Source organism: Phlebotomus papatasi, chromosome 2 (genome assembly GCF_024763615.1).
Source record: "Phlebotomus papatasi isolate M1 chromosome 2, Ppap_2.1, whole genome shotgun sequence".
NCBI classification, from domain to species: domain Eukaryota; kingdom Metazoa; phylum Arthropoda; class Insecta; order Diptera; family Psychodidae; genus Phlebotomus; species Phlebotomus papatasi.
In genome coordinates, this window is record NC_077223.1 from 64079257 (window position 1) to 64096741 (window position 17485).

Below are 17485 nucleotides of genomic sequence, written 5' to 3' on the forward strand. Positions count from 1 at the left end.
TTATTTTCGTTTTCTTTGCGCGAGAACTTGTTCTGCGGATGGTTCTCGGGAAGAGGGAGACATGGAAACCTGTCAGTCTTGTGGCTTGAGAATTTCATGAATTTTTGAGCAGCAGAATATTTCCAGAAACTCGCAAATGAAATATTTAAATAAGTAATATTGTTTGCAGTTGCGAAGTCATATCATTGCGGAAATGCTAGTCTTCACAAGTGAAATTGAAGTAAAGTGCAGAATGGAATTGCGCGAGAAAGATGATACATAAATTTAATTTGTTATTTTTATGGAGCAAAGTTTTCTAATAAAAGAGGCCTGCGGAAGGAAAAAAATAACATCTTGTTCCTATTAGATTTGCTGCATTAAGGTAAGTGTATGAAATTCTTAAAATACAGGAGTGTGGGGCAAAATGTGACAATGGGTATTTTTTACTCAGGAGCTCGCCGAAGACCAGAGAGATTTGTAATTAGTACATTGTTTAGAAAATTTAATGCTTGCAAATTTTCCGGAAAGAATTCTCCTATATTTCGAAAGGAAATTTGATTTTCGAGCCTTTTTTAAACTTTATTATGTAGGGTATAATAGGGTAATTTTGAACAGAATCTAATTTTGAACTTTGAGATTTCCTCTATGTTTATGATGGGCAAAAGAGGAAAAAGCTAGTGATAAACCTAGAATCAACTTATTGTAGGTGAGATTCTTAACGTGAGCTAACTCGGATAGCATGTAAATTTGATTTGGAACTAAAGATGAGAGATATTATACAGCAATTTGGAACCAAATTTCTGAAAAATCACTAACGTTTTATTTAAATCAAAATATCTAGAATGCATAATGAACTGACAGATATTTGATAGTGGAATATAGATCAGAATCTCCACTATAATTTTGCCCCAAAACTTCATCTTATCGGTTGCTCGGTAGCCTAGATAAATTAAATTTTTTTTAGAACAGGCTTTTTGACCACAGCGGGCATTTTGTTCTTGTGATGAACTATGACAACATCAAAGAATGATTAAATTTTGTAAAGATTTACTTTTAGTGTAGGAACACATTGACAGTAAAATGCTCACCGTATTTCGTTAATTTACCCATTTTCATTGCAATTCTTACGCAAATTCTCAATTACCGTATTACCTTAACTTATACTCTGTGACACTAGATAAAAATAAAATAAGAAAACTCAGCTAACTGAAGAAACAAAAAGAAAATACGATAAACGATAAGCAAAACAAACTGTACGATTAATTTCTCGTCCAGTTTTTTTCTGCTCACCGTTTATAGCATTTTCGTTTTATTTCATCATATTTTTAATATTATTTTCACCTAGTGTCACCGAGTATGAGATAAGGTAATACAGTAATTGAGAATTTGCGTAAAAATTGCATTGAAAATGCGTAAATTAACGAAATACGATGAAGCGTTGACGGTGACGGTGAGCATTTTACTGTCAATATGATTCTGCCCTTAATCCTTTAACAAAGAGACAGTTTTGGTTGACCGAGAACCAGCAATAAAAATGAAACCGATAAACAAAATCAGTAAAAGTTCTTACATCTAACATTAGAAAATCCAACAAAATCCGAATTGGTGTATTTTTTGTCTCTATGAACGACAGAAAAAAAAATAGCCCAAAAATTTAAGTCATTTTTCTGACGATACCAATGATTAATAACACTATAATGAAAAATATTATGTTTGAGTATTGTAGTTTCTTTTACCAAAACGGTTTTGCTTAAAAAAATTTGAAAGTATAAAAAATAATAAAAATAATTTTTCTATATGAGAATTCAAAAATTCGTCCTTTTCAAGTTTCAAGTAGGTGACAAAAGTTTGTTGCATTATGTACAGTGGGTGTAAAAAGTTTGTTGCCTCATGTATGTTCGGAAAACCAGGTGCAAAAAATGATAGGAAAAATTACTTTTTAAAATTTTTCTTTTTGCAAATTAGTAGTCAGTTATCCGTAGATCTTATTTATATATTTCGAAAAAATTATAGCATTTTATTTCATATAAAAAAGTATTGTTTTACAAAAGTTGGTTATTTTTGAAAAATCAAAAGTTTGTTGCCTCATTTGAAAAGTTACTCAAAAGGGTCAAAAACATGCAACTAACTTAAAATAAACTGACCATATTTTAAGTTTATGTCATTTGAGAGGCCAATGGTGGGTTTAGACATTTCTAAAGTTGTATATGATAAATACATGTGTATAAAAGTGATGATAAATAACAAGAAATAATCTGTTTTTTTTTTTTTGATAAATCACAATTTAGTTTAAAACAGCAAGTTAGAAAAAGTAAAAAGGAGGAAAATTGTCCAGAGATACTGTCGGAACGAATCTTCGTCGTCAATTGGTTAATTTTATAGAAAATCTCTACAGGATATACACAAAATCGTCAAAATATATGGCGATAAGGCACGATCACATCTAAAAAAAAACGCTACTACTGGCAGACCTTGGGTTTCAACTCAGAGGGTCGATAACAGCATTATAAGTATTACTGATAGTGACCCTATGATGTCTGCTCCAAAATTCACAGTTAGTTGGTTGCTGAAGGTCCGTGCTGTTAAAAAAAACAGTATACGTAAAATTTAATGATATAGTAGTATGATATGGGTAAAATTTGAGCCCGATGCACAATGGAGTTTTTGACTTGTTTAACTTATAGTAGGGGAGACAGAGGTAGAATTAGCCAGCAAATGAAGCTTTTTTTCGCGAGTGACTTGCGAAAAAATGATAAGGTTTGTCTAATGTTTCAATGTTTCATAAATAGCATTAGGATATTGGCTGTATGAAACAGTGTAGTTCAAAGCTCTAAAATCCTTGACTTTTTCTAGATAGGATAATGAAAAAAGTATGACACATTGGCTACACTTACCCCTGCCTGGGTAGAAATAGCCACTTTTGGGGTACTAATTGACACCAGTTTTCCAAACGAAATTTTAAATTGGAGATACCAAATATTGTTTTTCTTGATATATTGAAGCCCACTGATGCTAAATATGTCACTTAATTTTAATGAAAAAGGTTTTAGCCGACTTTTTTATGGCATTTTTGTAATTGCGACAAAATTGATAAAAACATCCTTAAAAAATCTATTTCTCAAGTTGCTCATCCGAATGGAAATATTGCTTGGAATATCAATAGTACTTTTTCGCCTAACAATCATCCATGTATTAGTGAAAAATCAATGATAGTTTTAGCCGGCCACGGAAGAGTGTCTACAATTGCCCCGAAGGCTGTTTCAGTGCTTATCATCCTATATAAAAAAAGTGGATAATTATTATCCAAGTAAAAAATATTTTTTAATTAGGTTTATTAAACCAGAAACGAGGTAAAACTATGAAATCTTGACCAGAAACTCAGAAAATCAAATGCTGGGCAAAAAACTGTACCATCAAAATTACAATTTTATACCCATTTTATAAAAATGCTTCTAAATTGTAGGATAACAGGATCAGAGTTATAAATATTTCTGGGAATATGGGGATGTGTTCTTACTTTCATTAAAAAATACTTTGCTCGATGTACATTTTAAGAAAAACGAGAAATATCCACTGACTAATTCTACCCCTGGCTATAGGTACCCCGGTCTCCCCTATAGAGAATTGAATTATTTTTAATAATAGCGCCCTTAGCGGTGGTTTTACGACATTTCGATGTAAAAATGGAAGTGACATTTTACGAGAGCTTTCCAAAATGTCACCACTTTTAAAATTCTGTGAATTAGGACTGGACACTGGAGTTATGGCCATTATAAGAATTTTTTTTTACCCTTATAGCTCGGGTCAGGGGAGTCATAGAACCTTGAGTTTGGTACTGATCGAAAGTTCTAAGACCCTGCTATAACATATTAACATTTGATCCTTATCGATGCCATAGGGGCGGAGCTATTGAGAAAATAAAAAAAGGGTAGTCTTCAAAATGGCGAGAGAAGGGAAGGAGGGAGGACCCATATGTTCGTGTTCAGGAAGTGTCGAAACACATTTTGGCAAAGTTTGGGCCCGATCGGAGGACATGAGATTTTGATAGGATTATGGTAGGTGAGATTGTTAATAATCTTATCTATTATATCACTGTAACTTTGGAGGAGCGAGATGTTCTGAAGTAGCGAAGAGTTTACGAAACATTAAGTCCTTGGCCTTATCTTCAAACTTTCATTCATTAATTTATTTATTAGTTTTCAACCGCTCATCCCAATCGAAATCGCGGACTCATGATATCCAATCCAGGTTGGTAGCCCACGGCCTTCAATCTTCCTGTATTTCAGGAAGGTTCGCGGTCGATCCTAATGTTATTCCAGGCAACATCCTGAATTTGCTTTAGTCACCATGTCCCTGGGCTTGGTCTGCCCCGAGGTCGAAATCCCCCATAATGCATTGTATGACTTTTGATGCCGTTTTTCTCAAGGATTTAGCATTGTTGTATTTTATATATAAAATAAAACAGAAAGCATCTTTAGTGTATATTCTATCCACCAGGTACTGTAAAATTTCTGAATCGTTTTCTGAAATTTTTCACTGAAAACTTTCTGCTCAGAATGGCTTATTCAAACGAAGAATATTTCATTCTCTCGCTGTGACCAACTTGCACAAGAAGTCAGTTGAATACTGTTGCTTGATCCGAAGACACGCGATGAGGTGGCAAGTGAGTGCAGTGATCTTCCTGGTCACAGCTTCTGCTGTGACCTCAGAAAGTGACCCCAAAGTGTGTTTCAGCTCCGGATGTGTTTTAGGCACCACCTCTCTGGGCTATCATCGTCCCTATGAAGCTTTCCTGGGAATCCCCTATGCACGACCTCCGATTGCTGGCAGCAGATTCAGAAACCCTGAGCCAACTGAAGGATGGACAGGGACAAAGGACTGCACGAAGCCTGCAAATATCTGTCCTCAGCTAGATACCTTCACAGGAACTGGGGATATTCTTGGGGATGAGGATTGTCTGTATTTGAATGTCTATCGGCCACTGCTGACAAATCCTCAAAGCCAGAGACTTCCAGTGATAGCCTACATCCATGGTGGTGGATTTCTCACGGGATCAGCTCATCCTGATTTCTATGGAGCGGATTATTTTATGGACAACGGAACTGTGATCTTGGTAACGATTCAGTATCGCCTGGGAGCATTGGGATATCTCTGTTCTGGAGACTCTGCCAGTATGGGAAATTTTGGCTTAAAGGATCAAGTTATGGCTCTTAAGTGGATTCAGGATAATATAATGAAGTTTGGTGGAAATCCCAGGCTAGTAACCGTCATGGGAGAAAGTGCTGGAGCAGTGTCTGCACAAGTTTTAATGACTAATCCTCAAACAAGATGTGAGTTTTTGCAAAAATTTCAGGGAATATCCTATGATCGGAATAAAATTAGTAAACGAAACTTTTTTTAATCGATTGGTAAAGTGTGTATACACTGAGAAAAAAAGAGGGTGCGATTAACTTTGTTTCCTCACAATTTTAACACTTTTTAGGTGTAAAAATATATCAACATTTTTTAATGTTAGTTTTACACCTTTTTAACATGAAAAATGATAACTTTAACCCATAATACACATAAAAAGCGTAATATTTACACCAATTTTGGATCAATACTGAAGGGTAAATATTAACATTTCAGGAATGTTATTTTAACTTTTTCGGATGTCTCTCAGTGTAGAAATACTTTATTTACGATTAATTAAGGGTTAAAATTAAATTTTCAGTATTTAGGATTGGTCATTTTCTATTGTCCCTATTTTAATTAATTTTTATTTAGATTAATTTTTATTTGGATCAGTAAAATTTCCCAATAAAGTTCCACTTTGGTCAGCAAATCATTCATGATTAAATTTTAAAAATTACTTTGAATCATTTCTGAATATGATAAATTTATACCAATAAGATGGTTCACTGTATTACTTTCATTAATTAATCTTTTTTTTAAATAGTTTTTCTATTTTTAAAAACTAGCAATTTACAATTTTTTTATTACTTAGACTAAATTTTATTTTAATCGGCTAAATTATTAAAAAGAAAACAGAACGTTGCTGAAAGTTAACATAGTATATCTTATCACATTTTTACGTTGATTACTGCTTGTTTCGTTGATAAAATTCTTGTTTTGAACTTTTTACTGCTCGATATTGATTTATTTTCTGGAAAAAAATTAGTACAAATTAATTTCTGCAGATTTCTTCCGGCGAGCAATCCTTTTGAGTGGATCAATGGTCTCTGATTCGAGTATTGATCAGAGTCCCATCAAGCAATTTCGGAACTATGCAGCAACTATAGGACTTCCTAATTCTGCCACGAGAAGTACGCAAGATCTCACGGAAGACATGAGAAAAGTGGACGTGAAGAAGGTCCTAAATGCCTCTAGTGAGATATTCACGAAGGAGCAGTACTCAGTTCCTTACAAGTTCTGCATTGAAGGTCGCTGGCCAGGAGCCCTTATCCAAGAGGATCCTCGAGAAGTATGGAAGAAAGGCACCTACCGACATAGATCGTGGATGATGGGAGTGGTAGCCAATGAAGGGACAATTGGTATCGAACTTATCAACAATGAAACTGTCCTAAAAGGATTCAATGAGAATCTAGATGAGAATCTTGCTAACGTTCTTGAGGTTGATGTCAAGCGTATTCCTGCTGTTCGGGAATTTTATCTAGGGAACAGTGAACAAGTAGATGAAACGAATAAAATTGGTTTTTTGAAGGTAAGGAGGATTTCTTTAGTATGTTCTAATCAAGATCAAAAGTTGTGATGAGAAAATCTTTCAGATGCTCAACGATAAACTCTTCTACTACCCCTTCTACGAATCCGTTCGGCAGTATATTCCATATGGCAGTAACAAGGGAACTCCCGTCTATCTGACCAAATTCAACTACCAAGGCTCTCAATCCTACACCAGAAAAATATTCGGGCTACCTAAGGATCACGAGTTTGGTGTTGGTCATGCTGATGATCTCAATTTCCTTTTCACAGCTCCAGCTCTCTTTCCCGAACGCTTCCCCAAGGATTCTCTGGATGCAAAGATGGTTAAGAAGTATGTCGAGACTTTTGTAGAGTTTGCAACTACAGGAAAACCTCTCAATGGCGCTGGGGTCAGGAAGTGCAACAGGGCGAACTTTGATCCTTTCTGTGACTATCAGGAATTCCGGAGGAAGACCCTTGAGGTCAAACTTCCAACGGACATCATTGAGCAACTGGAGGATGTTGAAGTTGTCGTAACTAATTCCTTTGATACCGAAATGATCACCTTCTGGAAATCTCTTTTAGCTAAATGATCATCTTATTGTTAATCCATGTGAAAAACATTTTTTTAATAACAAAAACATATTCAACTGTAAAAGATTCACCGTATTTATTTAATTAATAAAATGCTACATATTCTCTAAATCTTAGAAATAAACTTTCGTATGGTGGGTTTCAGATTGGATTACCAGTAGGGGGAAGTGGGGCACTTTTGAAAGTGGGGCAACTTTGAAATTGAGATTTTTCTTCTATTTTTAAGTGAAACTGAGCCATATCGTAATGTAATTTAGCTTCTCAATCTATTTGTGTAGCTAAACTACATCACGATACAGGTCAACTTTATTTAAAAATAGGTGAAAAATCCCAATTTCAAAGGTACCTCACTTTCAAAGGGGCCCCACTTCCCCCTATCTCTAATGGTTTATTTGTCCTTAACAGTGAACCTATAAGGACTAAATTGATCTTGTTAAAACCTTTGTAAAATTTACACACATTCATGCTTTAAATTTAAACATTATAAATGTCGCTATCAAACACTATGACTTTCTTTAAAATTATATGAATGTGAAAACTTTTTTTTTAAATTCATCTATCTTTTTAAAACTTTTCCAGTTATGCTCATGTTGAAAAAAAAAATAGTCGAGTACTTCTAATCAGATTTGGACTAACCAATTACGATACTGATTTGAAATGTTATGAGAACTTCCCTACAAGTTGATCGAAAGAAATTTATCCTGGTGCGAAAATGTCTTAAGGGGTACGTGGGTAACGCAAACTAAAAAAAATATTTCCTTGATATCTTTTTAAAACATAATAAGAAAATATTGATATCATGAGAAAAAAGTACAACATTTTAACTATATTTTCTGAAATTTTCACAGGAAAATTTTAAAAATTCACTCGTTAGGACATGATTTTTACAAACGGTGCTTGAAAAAAATACACTTTTCAGTGGACAAAATTTCTGACGTCAAAAACTAAATATTTCCTGTTAGTTGATGAGTCAAACCCGTACTTGAACGTCAGATGAATATACTTTGAAAAATCTTGTCCACCGAAAAATATGTTTTTTTTTCAGAAAAGGTCTTCCAATATCAGGTCACAACGGCTGAATTTTTAAGATTTTTGAATGAAAATTCAGAAAATATGGTTTTAATGTGTACTTTTATATGCTTAAGAACATTAAGTAAGTAGAATAAAAAATTATTTTGTTGAAAAAAAAAGAATTGTTTTTTTTCAGTCTTCTGACCCAGGTAACCCTTTAATGAAATTATTCCATCGTCTACGACTCTACGATTCCGTTCCGTTGCGTCTTTTTTATGATCTATTTACTACATAATAGCGCAATTTCGGACTTTTAGAGTATTTTCTTTACAGTCTTGGTTTTATCTCTGTTGCAATATCTTTCTGCACTCCAGCCAAATGGCTATTACAGCTAGGTCTCTATTCTTACCATTGATTTAAGCACTTATGAAAAAATTCATGAATATTTAAAAACAATTTAAAAGTGTAGACCTGACAACTACAACCTGTGAAAGAGTTTTCCATCGCTTTCACCCTAGAAGCTGGTGATTAACGCTAAGACGGCGATGGCCACAAGGTACGGTAGGTTCGAAGTTCGCAACGCCAATAAAACTCGCACTGGTTTAGCATAAAACGCCCTTGATTATGCGAAACCCGCTCTGCTTGAGTATTAACCCTTTTAAGGACTATTGGAACACCGGTATCCCATAAAGAAAATAATTTTTCCTGACTACCTAAAGGTTTTTTTCTTAGGTTTGTACTTTGTACGTAATTGCAAAGTAGAAGGTTGAAGGAATCTAGGATATTTTTTGCAAGTCTCCAGCTATTTGCAGTATAGTAAATTTTTAAACTAAAAAATGACTAATTTTTAAATTCTCATTGTTTGGGATATACCTATTGAACATAAATGATATATCAGAACGAAGTCCCCGCAAAGGGAGACTCCCTGCTCCTCAAATGGAAATTATCTATGAAATATCGAAGAAGAGATTAATTATAAAACTCTGGATTCGCCTGATTGACCTTTCAATGCCATTGACTCTTTACCTATAAAAGATGGAATAATCTCTAAAAAAGCTCCAGCGTTTTCTTTTATTTTCATGAGTATGTCTTGGAAGTGGTTTATGCGAATATTTCTTCTATAAACACATATGACCGAAAATAATTTCGACATTGAATTTTCGAGGGGTTAAAGTTAAACCACTCTGGAAGGCCTATTTCTTAACCGATTTGCTTGAATTTGGAAAATAAGCTTAAATTAAAATAGAGTTACCTTTTATGGATAAAAAAAACCGAGCGAGAAGATAATTCATCGAGAGCTCTATCTCATGAGATCGAGCATTCCGCAAAACTGCTTTTCCATTTCTTTTACATTTAAAAAGTGTTAGCCTTATGATCAGAAAAGTTAATTATATCCTTATTTCTCAGTGTATAGACAGAATTCGGGCAGTGAAAGATTAACTTAATTAAATGCTTTATAGGGCATTTAAAAGAAGACCTTTTAAACAACATTAAAGGAATTTTCATTTCAAAATTTTGCGAATGTTACAGTTGAGGACCTGTTTTTTCGAATGTCCTTATCTTTCGGTGAATATGACTATTACGTGTTAGATTAATTCTATGAAATTTTCACTACATTTTGGATTGCAAAACAATAATTCAGGTCGAAGGAAAACTTCTTCAGCAGGGAATACTTTTTGACAAATTTCTCAATTCCTAATTTTGAGAATATTTTGAGAAATTCCTAATTTCTTCAAATTTCGAAATTTATTTAACATTTTTAATAAAATGCAAGACGTTTTTTCATTAATCTACCTTTCAAGGGTAGCTTTTCGAATTTCGTATCCTATAGTATAGAAATAGTGCCAATAGATATTTCTTCAACCTTATTTAAATAAATATAAATTTCAAAAGCTAAACAAACAAGTTTAAGTGTTATAAAAATTCTGAGATAATACATGTCTTGAATCTTAAACAAAGAAATTCGAAAAAAATGCTTTTAAATTTTGAAAAGTTTGATTACGATAGGATGATATGAAATTTCATCGACGAATAACATGATAGAAACTTGATAATCAAAGACGGAAAATTTAATAAAATCTTGAAATAACAATTGGGAACAATCAGATGATTTTTTGGTAAAAACTCCCACGTAATATGCTGTATGTTAGGAAAATATTTGGTAAAGAAAAAGTTCATATGAAGTTATTTTCGTGCGACAAATTGTAAATAACGGTGATACGACTGCCGATAAATATATGCAACAATTTGCCTGAGAAACCTATATATGGCAATAAATTGATTATAAGGCGATATCATCGCCTGGGAATGTAAACGGCTGGATATGTTGAAAATTCTTTGAGGGCAGAGGCGATGTTCAAAAAAAAATGAAAAGAAAAAAGAAATGTTCAAGAACATGGAAGAAAATGATGAGGCACCCATCTCTGCCCACCCAAAAAAAAATATGTCGTGGCTGGTGAGAAATTCTGAAGAAAGGTATGGGAGAAATGCGCGCGAGAGGTGAATAAGGAAACATAAAATTTAATCTTTCACATCTTCCAGCATTTTGGGTGATGATTGCGGCGGGAAAATTTTCATATTTCTCCACGCAAAAAAAAAGGAACATGATATTGAATTGAAATGAAATGGAAGAAATGTAATTTTTCGGATGAGGTTCTCGCACATTGAGAATCCATTTCTACTGGATGGTGATTTAGAAGTGTTATCCATGAATCTGCACAACACAATTCCATTTTGCTGGTGCGGCATTAAATATTGAGATTTTAATATTACACCAGGGCCTCTGGATATTTTGCAGAAGAAAATGTACACAAAGAAAATTTCAATGTAAATTAGGCAAATCTTCATATCATTGGCCCACATCCCTTAATATTTGAAGGTAATTTTCCTTTTATCGCAATTGCAGATGGGCACAGAGGAAAAAAACACACAACAACATTAGTTTTTGAAGAAGGGAGAAACCCAAAAGTGCGAATTTCAAATGAATAAACAAGCAAAATCCTCTGTGAATGCCGCTCTTTTTCTTCGGGGTTTGCATCAAAACAAGTTCCCCAAATTCGTGTGTTAATAATTGACGATCCCAGCCACGTTGGACGCGACTGCGGATGTTTCTACATATGAAAGGAAATTTTTTTTTCTGGCTCACCGTTGATGCGATGGAAAAACAACCATCAAAATGATAAAGCCACAAATGACGATGGAGAGCTTTTTCCTGTCCACGTTTTGGCCACTGTAATCTCTTATGATTTGTTAGTTGCACTGCGTCAATTGAAGGGCAAATCCACTTTTTCGCAATTTGCCCTCTCACTCCAGTTCTGATTCTGTTTGTACCTAATTTATTATAATATTGATTAATAACATGAAGCAATAGATAGCAATCAGCGAGGGTAATAAACCAGAAGGTTAACACAGACAGTGTAGATTATTATACGTTATTACTATAATATCAATTATATTAAATTGGAATTCGACTTTTCGGTCAGTGGAAAATTAAATTTGAGCAGTAAAATTTCAAATTTTATCATTATTTAATTTGGAACTATAAAAATTGATACACATTTTTTTCAGTAAAAAGCTAAATATAAACAATTTTAGCTGAAAGCAATCATAAATTTCTTTGAATAAACTAAAAATAGCACGGTAGTTCATAAAATTTTCCCTTTATCCAGAATTTTTCACTGTTGGGATTTATAATTTATGATTTTTTTTTCAATTTATATATTGTTCATTTTTGTGATCATGTTCAGCAAAATACCGCCTAAACTGTTGCAGATCTTTTAAAACAAGTGATGTGAGTTTTTGGTAAAAAGACCAATTTTACTGCTCGAACTCAAAGAGAGAGTAGTTGTATAATCCACTATTTTCAACTTATGACATGACTAGAGGCCAAACGGTAAGAGATATCGACTTCCAGTCTTCAACGACCCCCCCTATGAGATAATATATTATCTGAGACTGTCTTTTTCTTTTTCTTCCCACCCCCCTCCTACCATCCAAAACCATGTTTTTTGAGGATGTTTTTTAAGGATCATAGAAGTAAGTTTCAGAAAAAAATTGGGAATTTCTTTTTTGGAAAGTATTGAAATTTCCAAGTCGACTGCATTCATTGGTGATGAATCGGTAATGGACCCGTGAATGATATAGCTTTCTCATATTACTTTTCATTTTATTTCTTCGTATGTTTGCTACTCATGCTGAAATATTCTAAAATGTGCTTTTCTTAAGCGTCTTAAGCAATCTTTTGTTCCGGGGAAGTTTTTTTTTAAATTTATGAATCGGTAGTAATCCTGTATGATATGAACCCCGAAAACTATGCGAAAAGATAATACAAGGAATAGTATCTTCATATAGTAATAGTTCTTTCGCGTAAGTTCGAGCATTCTGCAAAGCTGGGACGCTTTGCCATCTCTTTTTTAATAGACTCTGAGTCTTATCCGAATGCAATTAAGCTTCACAATTGGTTCATATAGCTAAATTATATCGATAAAGTCCAGTTCCAGTTTTTCGCATGGCCTTTGGGTGCTTATTGGTCTACTTAGGGGCATGACGTTTCCAATGTTTCACATATGTCCTAGCGTGCCCAAAAAATTTTTAAGTTTATTAGCTGTTTTCTGTCATTGTAGAATGAATTATCAAAAAAGACAACAACAAAATAAAAGCTAACTTAATATTGAATATGTAACCAAAAGCTTCAAATTGGCAACTTATGTAGTTTTGGAGATATCTCGTAAAGTATGTATGAAAACATGGAAAAATTTACACTAAAACCGTTCGCATTTTTTAGAGTTAATGTCACCCCCTGGGTCTATTAGTGATTAAATTGATTCATAAATCACAAGATTAGGAGAAAAGAGGAAAATGAAAAAAAGTCTGGAGATAATTTTTTTTATTGGGGGGTCATCGAAGACTGGAAGTAGATATTTTTACCGTTTAAGCGTATATAACTGCTCTCTCTTTGTGTTCGAGCACACTGAGAAAAAAACGGGGATGCGATTAACTTTTTTTCCTCGTAAATTTAACACTTTTTAGGTGTAAAAATATCAACATTTTTAATGTTAATTTTAAACCTTTTTAAGGGTAAAATTAACATGAAAAAGGGTAACTTTAGCCCCTAATACACCTAAAAAGGGTAATATTTACACCGATTTCGGATCAATACTGCAGAGGGTAAAATAAACATTTCTGGAATGTTATTTTAAGTTTTCCGGATTTCTATCAGTGGTAAAAGGAAAAAAAACTCTATTTCAAACTTTGCGTATAATCAGTGGGGTAGCATTGGACTTTACGTCTAGGTCCCAGCCAAGAATAATTTTTAGTCTAGTCTAGCGTATTTGTAACGTTATCATTAAATTAAGCAGATATTTTTCATTTTTAATGTTGAAGTTTAAATGAATTAATCTTTCTGGTTTTTTATGATTTAACAATTTTTAAAATTCGTTTACGATTTATCTGAATATTGCAAAATGGGATAAGAATCATCTAACAATTCGATTTAATTAGTCGTATTGTCGGATAGATTCAATTGCATAATTCAAAAGAAAGCAATCTAATAAAATGCGATAGCATCAGTTTCAAAATACGATAAAAACAATCTCATTTTGAGATAATATCAATTGATTTGATTTCAAAAATTCCATTCCAAATTCCAATAAAAAATAATCACATTCGTTTCTAAAACGTGTTTTTCGAAAAAGTATTGTATCATGCTATAAAATTAATAGCGCGATTTCTAAAATTAAATCCCATTATACACTAGATTGGACAAATTTTGAGGTATAATTTTAAGCGTGAAATTGTGTCATTGAATTCAATCACACTGCTGTAGATTGGGAATTTTTAAATTTGTACATTTAATAAATACTAACTTCATTAATTTCATCAAAGTTTTACTTAAATCGTGCTTTCTCTTAAAAGCTTTAGTCTTCCATCTTGAAATTATTACCCCCTTTTGGTCCAGATTTAACCTTAAACTATTTCAACAAACAATTTGCAATATGATTCGATTTCTTGGGTTTACTATATACTTTTAATTAAATAATGATTGATGTTAATACTTGTTTCTAAAAGACTTCTTTAATATTTCTCCTAAGTCAAAAGAATAAGAAATGTCTTGAGAATAATAAAGATGCTGGATGTACTTGAAATTGCCATTGAATGGAAACATAGGTCTTTGTCCATTCACTAACCATATGAGGGGCAAAATGCGATGCGCATGGCAATTTTCTAACGAGGGGGAGGATTCTCGTGGGAATCTTCCACTGGAGTCATGTGAATTTCTCTCAATTCTGCCGCATTCTCATCTCTCAGGCTCTCGTATTGTCTCTCTGTGCGCACACATAGAGGAATAACAGATGAATTTGGATGCGAAAAAAGCTCACTGGTATTTGGAAAAAGCTGAGAGAGAGTGAGAGAGAATTGGTACATTCCAGTAGATTTCCCGTTTTGCAGGAAAATATCTCCAATTGAGCGGGGTGATGCGGACAAGAAGCGACCCCCAAATCAGTTCAGTGGTGACATTTCCTCAGTGATGATTCCAACTCTTTTCGCTGTCCGTGTTCAGCTCTCTTGAAGTTCACCAGGAGAATCATCCTTCCTTTTAATTTATCCGTCGCGACTACTGTGGATGACGTGGCCAGAGTGACTATGAAGAGAGGAGTGTAAGTGTTGCCTAAAATTTGGACACTCGCAAGAGTGATGGATTTTCTGGCCACTGTGCGAAAGTGTGTTCGGGAAAACAGCAATGCCCTGAGAATCCGGTGAATTTTATGAGTGTGTGTGTGTGCTTGTGTGGGGGCTAAAAGTGGACAAAATTGTGTGGAAAAAGGGATGTTGAAGGTGATTGTAGAGGTTTATGCTAAAGGATCACACGCACGCTCGATGCAGTCCCTTTTTTTTATGAGAGTCCCATTTCATCACAGGAAAAAAAAGCTCTTATAACACGCGTTTTCGACAAACATCAAAAGCCATCTCCCTAAGTTTGTGGATTGAGAAGAAAATCATGAAAATTTTACACTTTTATCGAAAATCCTGGGGAATTGGAGTGGGATAAGGGACAAACCTTCATTCTTCCATCCTTGTATAATATTCCAAAAGTGTCCCTTTCAGAGCTGTAAAAATTCTTTAGAAATCAAACGTGTACACGAGATGGATTTTCGTGGTTCTTTTTTTGTCGTTCCTCTTTAGTGCTTCGGCGCTTTTTTGCTCCCCATTCTCGTACTCAGACATTTGTGAAAATCTTTCTTCAATGACGCCTACAGAGGCTCCAACATAATCCTACCACTTTCTAGACCATCACGGAGGGTTTGACGGCAGAAAAATTTCTCCATAGGACTTTACACCGAGAGTAGATTTTCTTTCCTTATTGCAAAATCTCCACCCACAAACATTCACCAAAAAAAAAAAGATTGGGGATGGGAACCTTTAGTCTTGGGAAGCCCCACTGCGATGGATCTTCATTTGTGCAGTTTAATTTTCCACCGCACATTCTGTCGCCAACCAGTCGATCTTATCTTCGGTCTAAACGTATTGATTAGCTAGTGGCCCGGCAAGAATTCTTCTTCGTGATGTGGATGCTCTCGTAGGGAGATGAGTACGATAGGCAGCCCACGCAAAAAGAAAAACATGTTTAATATTCCAGCTCCCCAGAATATTGCCAATATACCCAACTATGGCGCAAACTGAGCCCTTGAGCCAAACACTAGATAAACTTTTAGCTATGATGGAATAGCAAAAAGAAAAAAACTGCGATAAGCACTATCGCTCGTATTTGCCAGCCAAATTAAAGTGGCTGCATTGCAGTACAACATTCAATAGTTCCACTGCTAATACTATATAGCATTAGTAAATTGTTCTGAGTCCTGTATTTCAGAACGAGATATTTCTAAAAAAAAATGGTGTGAGTTTCCTGTAGTTTCAATTGAATTTATTAAATAAAAGGTCTCTCAAAATACTGCATTGTTCTAGAAAATCACTAGGGTGCTGTATTTGCAAAAACTGGTTTCTGTAATACATAACCTCAATTATCTCGCTCAGAAAACCGATTTTGATGATTTTCTTCGTCATGGTGAAGCATACAATGATTCTAGGGGAAAGTGTCCATGTCCATGCTTATACGGTCTCAAGCATTATAACGACTAAATTTTCCCTATGCTTCTGAACAAATGTAACTCCTTAATGGGTCCCGGTCAAAATCCCGAAAAGGCCAAAATCCCGAAAGCTAAAATCAGGAACGCCAAAATCCCGAAAGCCAAAATCCCGAATGGGCCAAAATCCCGAAAGCCAAAATCCCGAATTCTTGAAAGTGTCATAACTACTCCCACGATTGCATCCGCGCTTGCTGGAGGCAAAGGGAAATCTTCTGTATTTTGGCAAATTATTCTAAACATTTTCCTCCATATAATTTAATCCCTTTCAGGATTTTAAACATTCGGGATTTTGGCTTTCGGGATTTTGGCTTTCGGAATTTTGGCCTTTTCGGGATTTTGGCTTTCGGGATTTTGGCTGCCACTGTCCTCAATATATCTTAAAAAAAATAGGACACTTTTCCCTAGTTTTTAAAATATACATGCGGTGGGTCACATTTATTGAAAAACATAGCAAGATATAGTCATTATAAAGCTTGGAACCGTGCAAAGCATGGGCACTTTTCCCTACTGCAACTACTAGGGAAACTGGGGCACCACCAAACACGGGGTACCACCAAACACTACGATTTTTTAATCGGATATTGGATACCAGAGGATGAGACCGATAGGAATTTATAGGCACTATAGGGATGCTTGTCCACTGAAAGAATAGTTGAGATAGTTCAAGTTTGAGATAGTTTAAGTAGTTTAGAAATAAAAATTAGTGTTTGGTGGTACCCCGTGTTTGGTGGTGCCCCAGTTTCTCCTATACAGTTTATTAAATTACCCTTGATTAGAAGTTTTCAAAAATGATTTTAGATCAAAACCCATTTTGTAAGCTTATTTTTCTGCTTCATTTTCGGTATCGTCTAGTTCTAAACCTCATGCAATTTGATTTACGTATCTAATTTTGAAGAGATAATGGATTTTAATTCCTATAAGTATAGGAGCGTAAAATGATCTGTAAACCGGAAGTTTAGCCAAGTTCTCGAAAGTCTCAAATCCTAAATAGCAACCAATTTTATTGTTTTTTAGAATTTAATGGATCATTTGTCCTTAATAATCCAATCCTAAGTCATTTTTTTCCAAAAAAAAAT

The 17485-nt window shown here is 34.3% G+C and overlaps 1 protein-coding gene across 1 annotated transcript; it reads left to right on the forward strand.

Annotated features, from left to right (window-relative positions):
- The first annotated feature begins 4602 nt into the window (after positions 1-4602).
- Positions 4603-7365, forward strand: LOC129802360 (juvenile hormone esterase-like). Its single transcript, XM_055848111.1, has 3 exons — positions 4603-5309; positions 6159-6682; positions 6747-7365. The coding sequence occupies exons 1-3, from the start codon at positions 4631-4633 to the stop codon at positions 7251-7253; spliced, it is 1710 nt and encodes a 569-aa protein (XP_055704086.1). The 5' UTR covers positions 4603-4630; the 3' UTR covers positions 7254-7365.
- The last annotated feature ends 10120 nt before the right edge of the window (positions 7366-17485 follow it).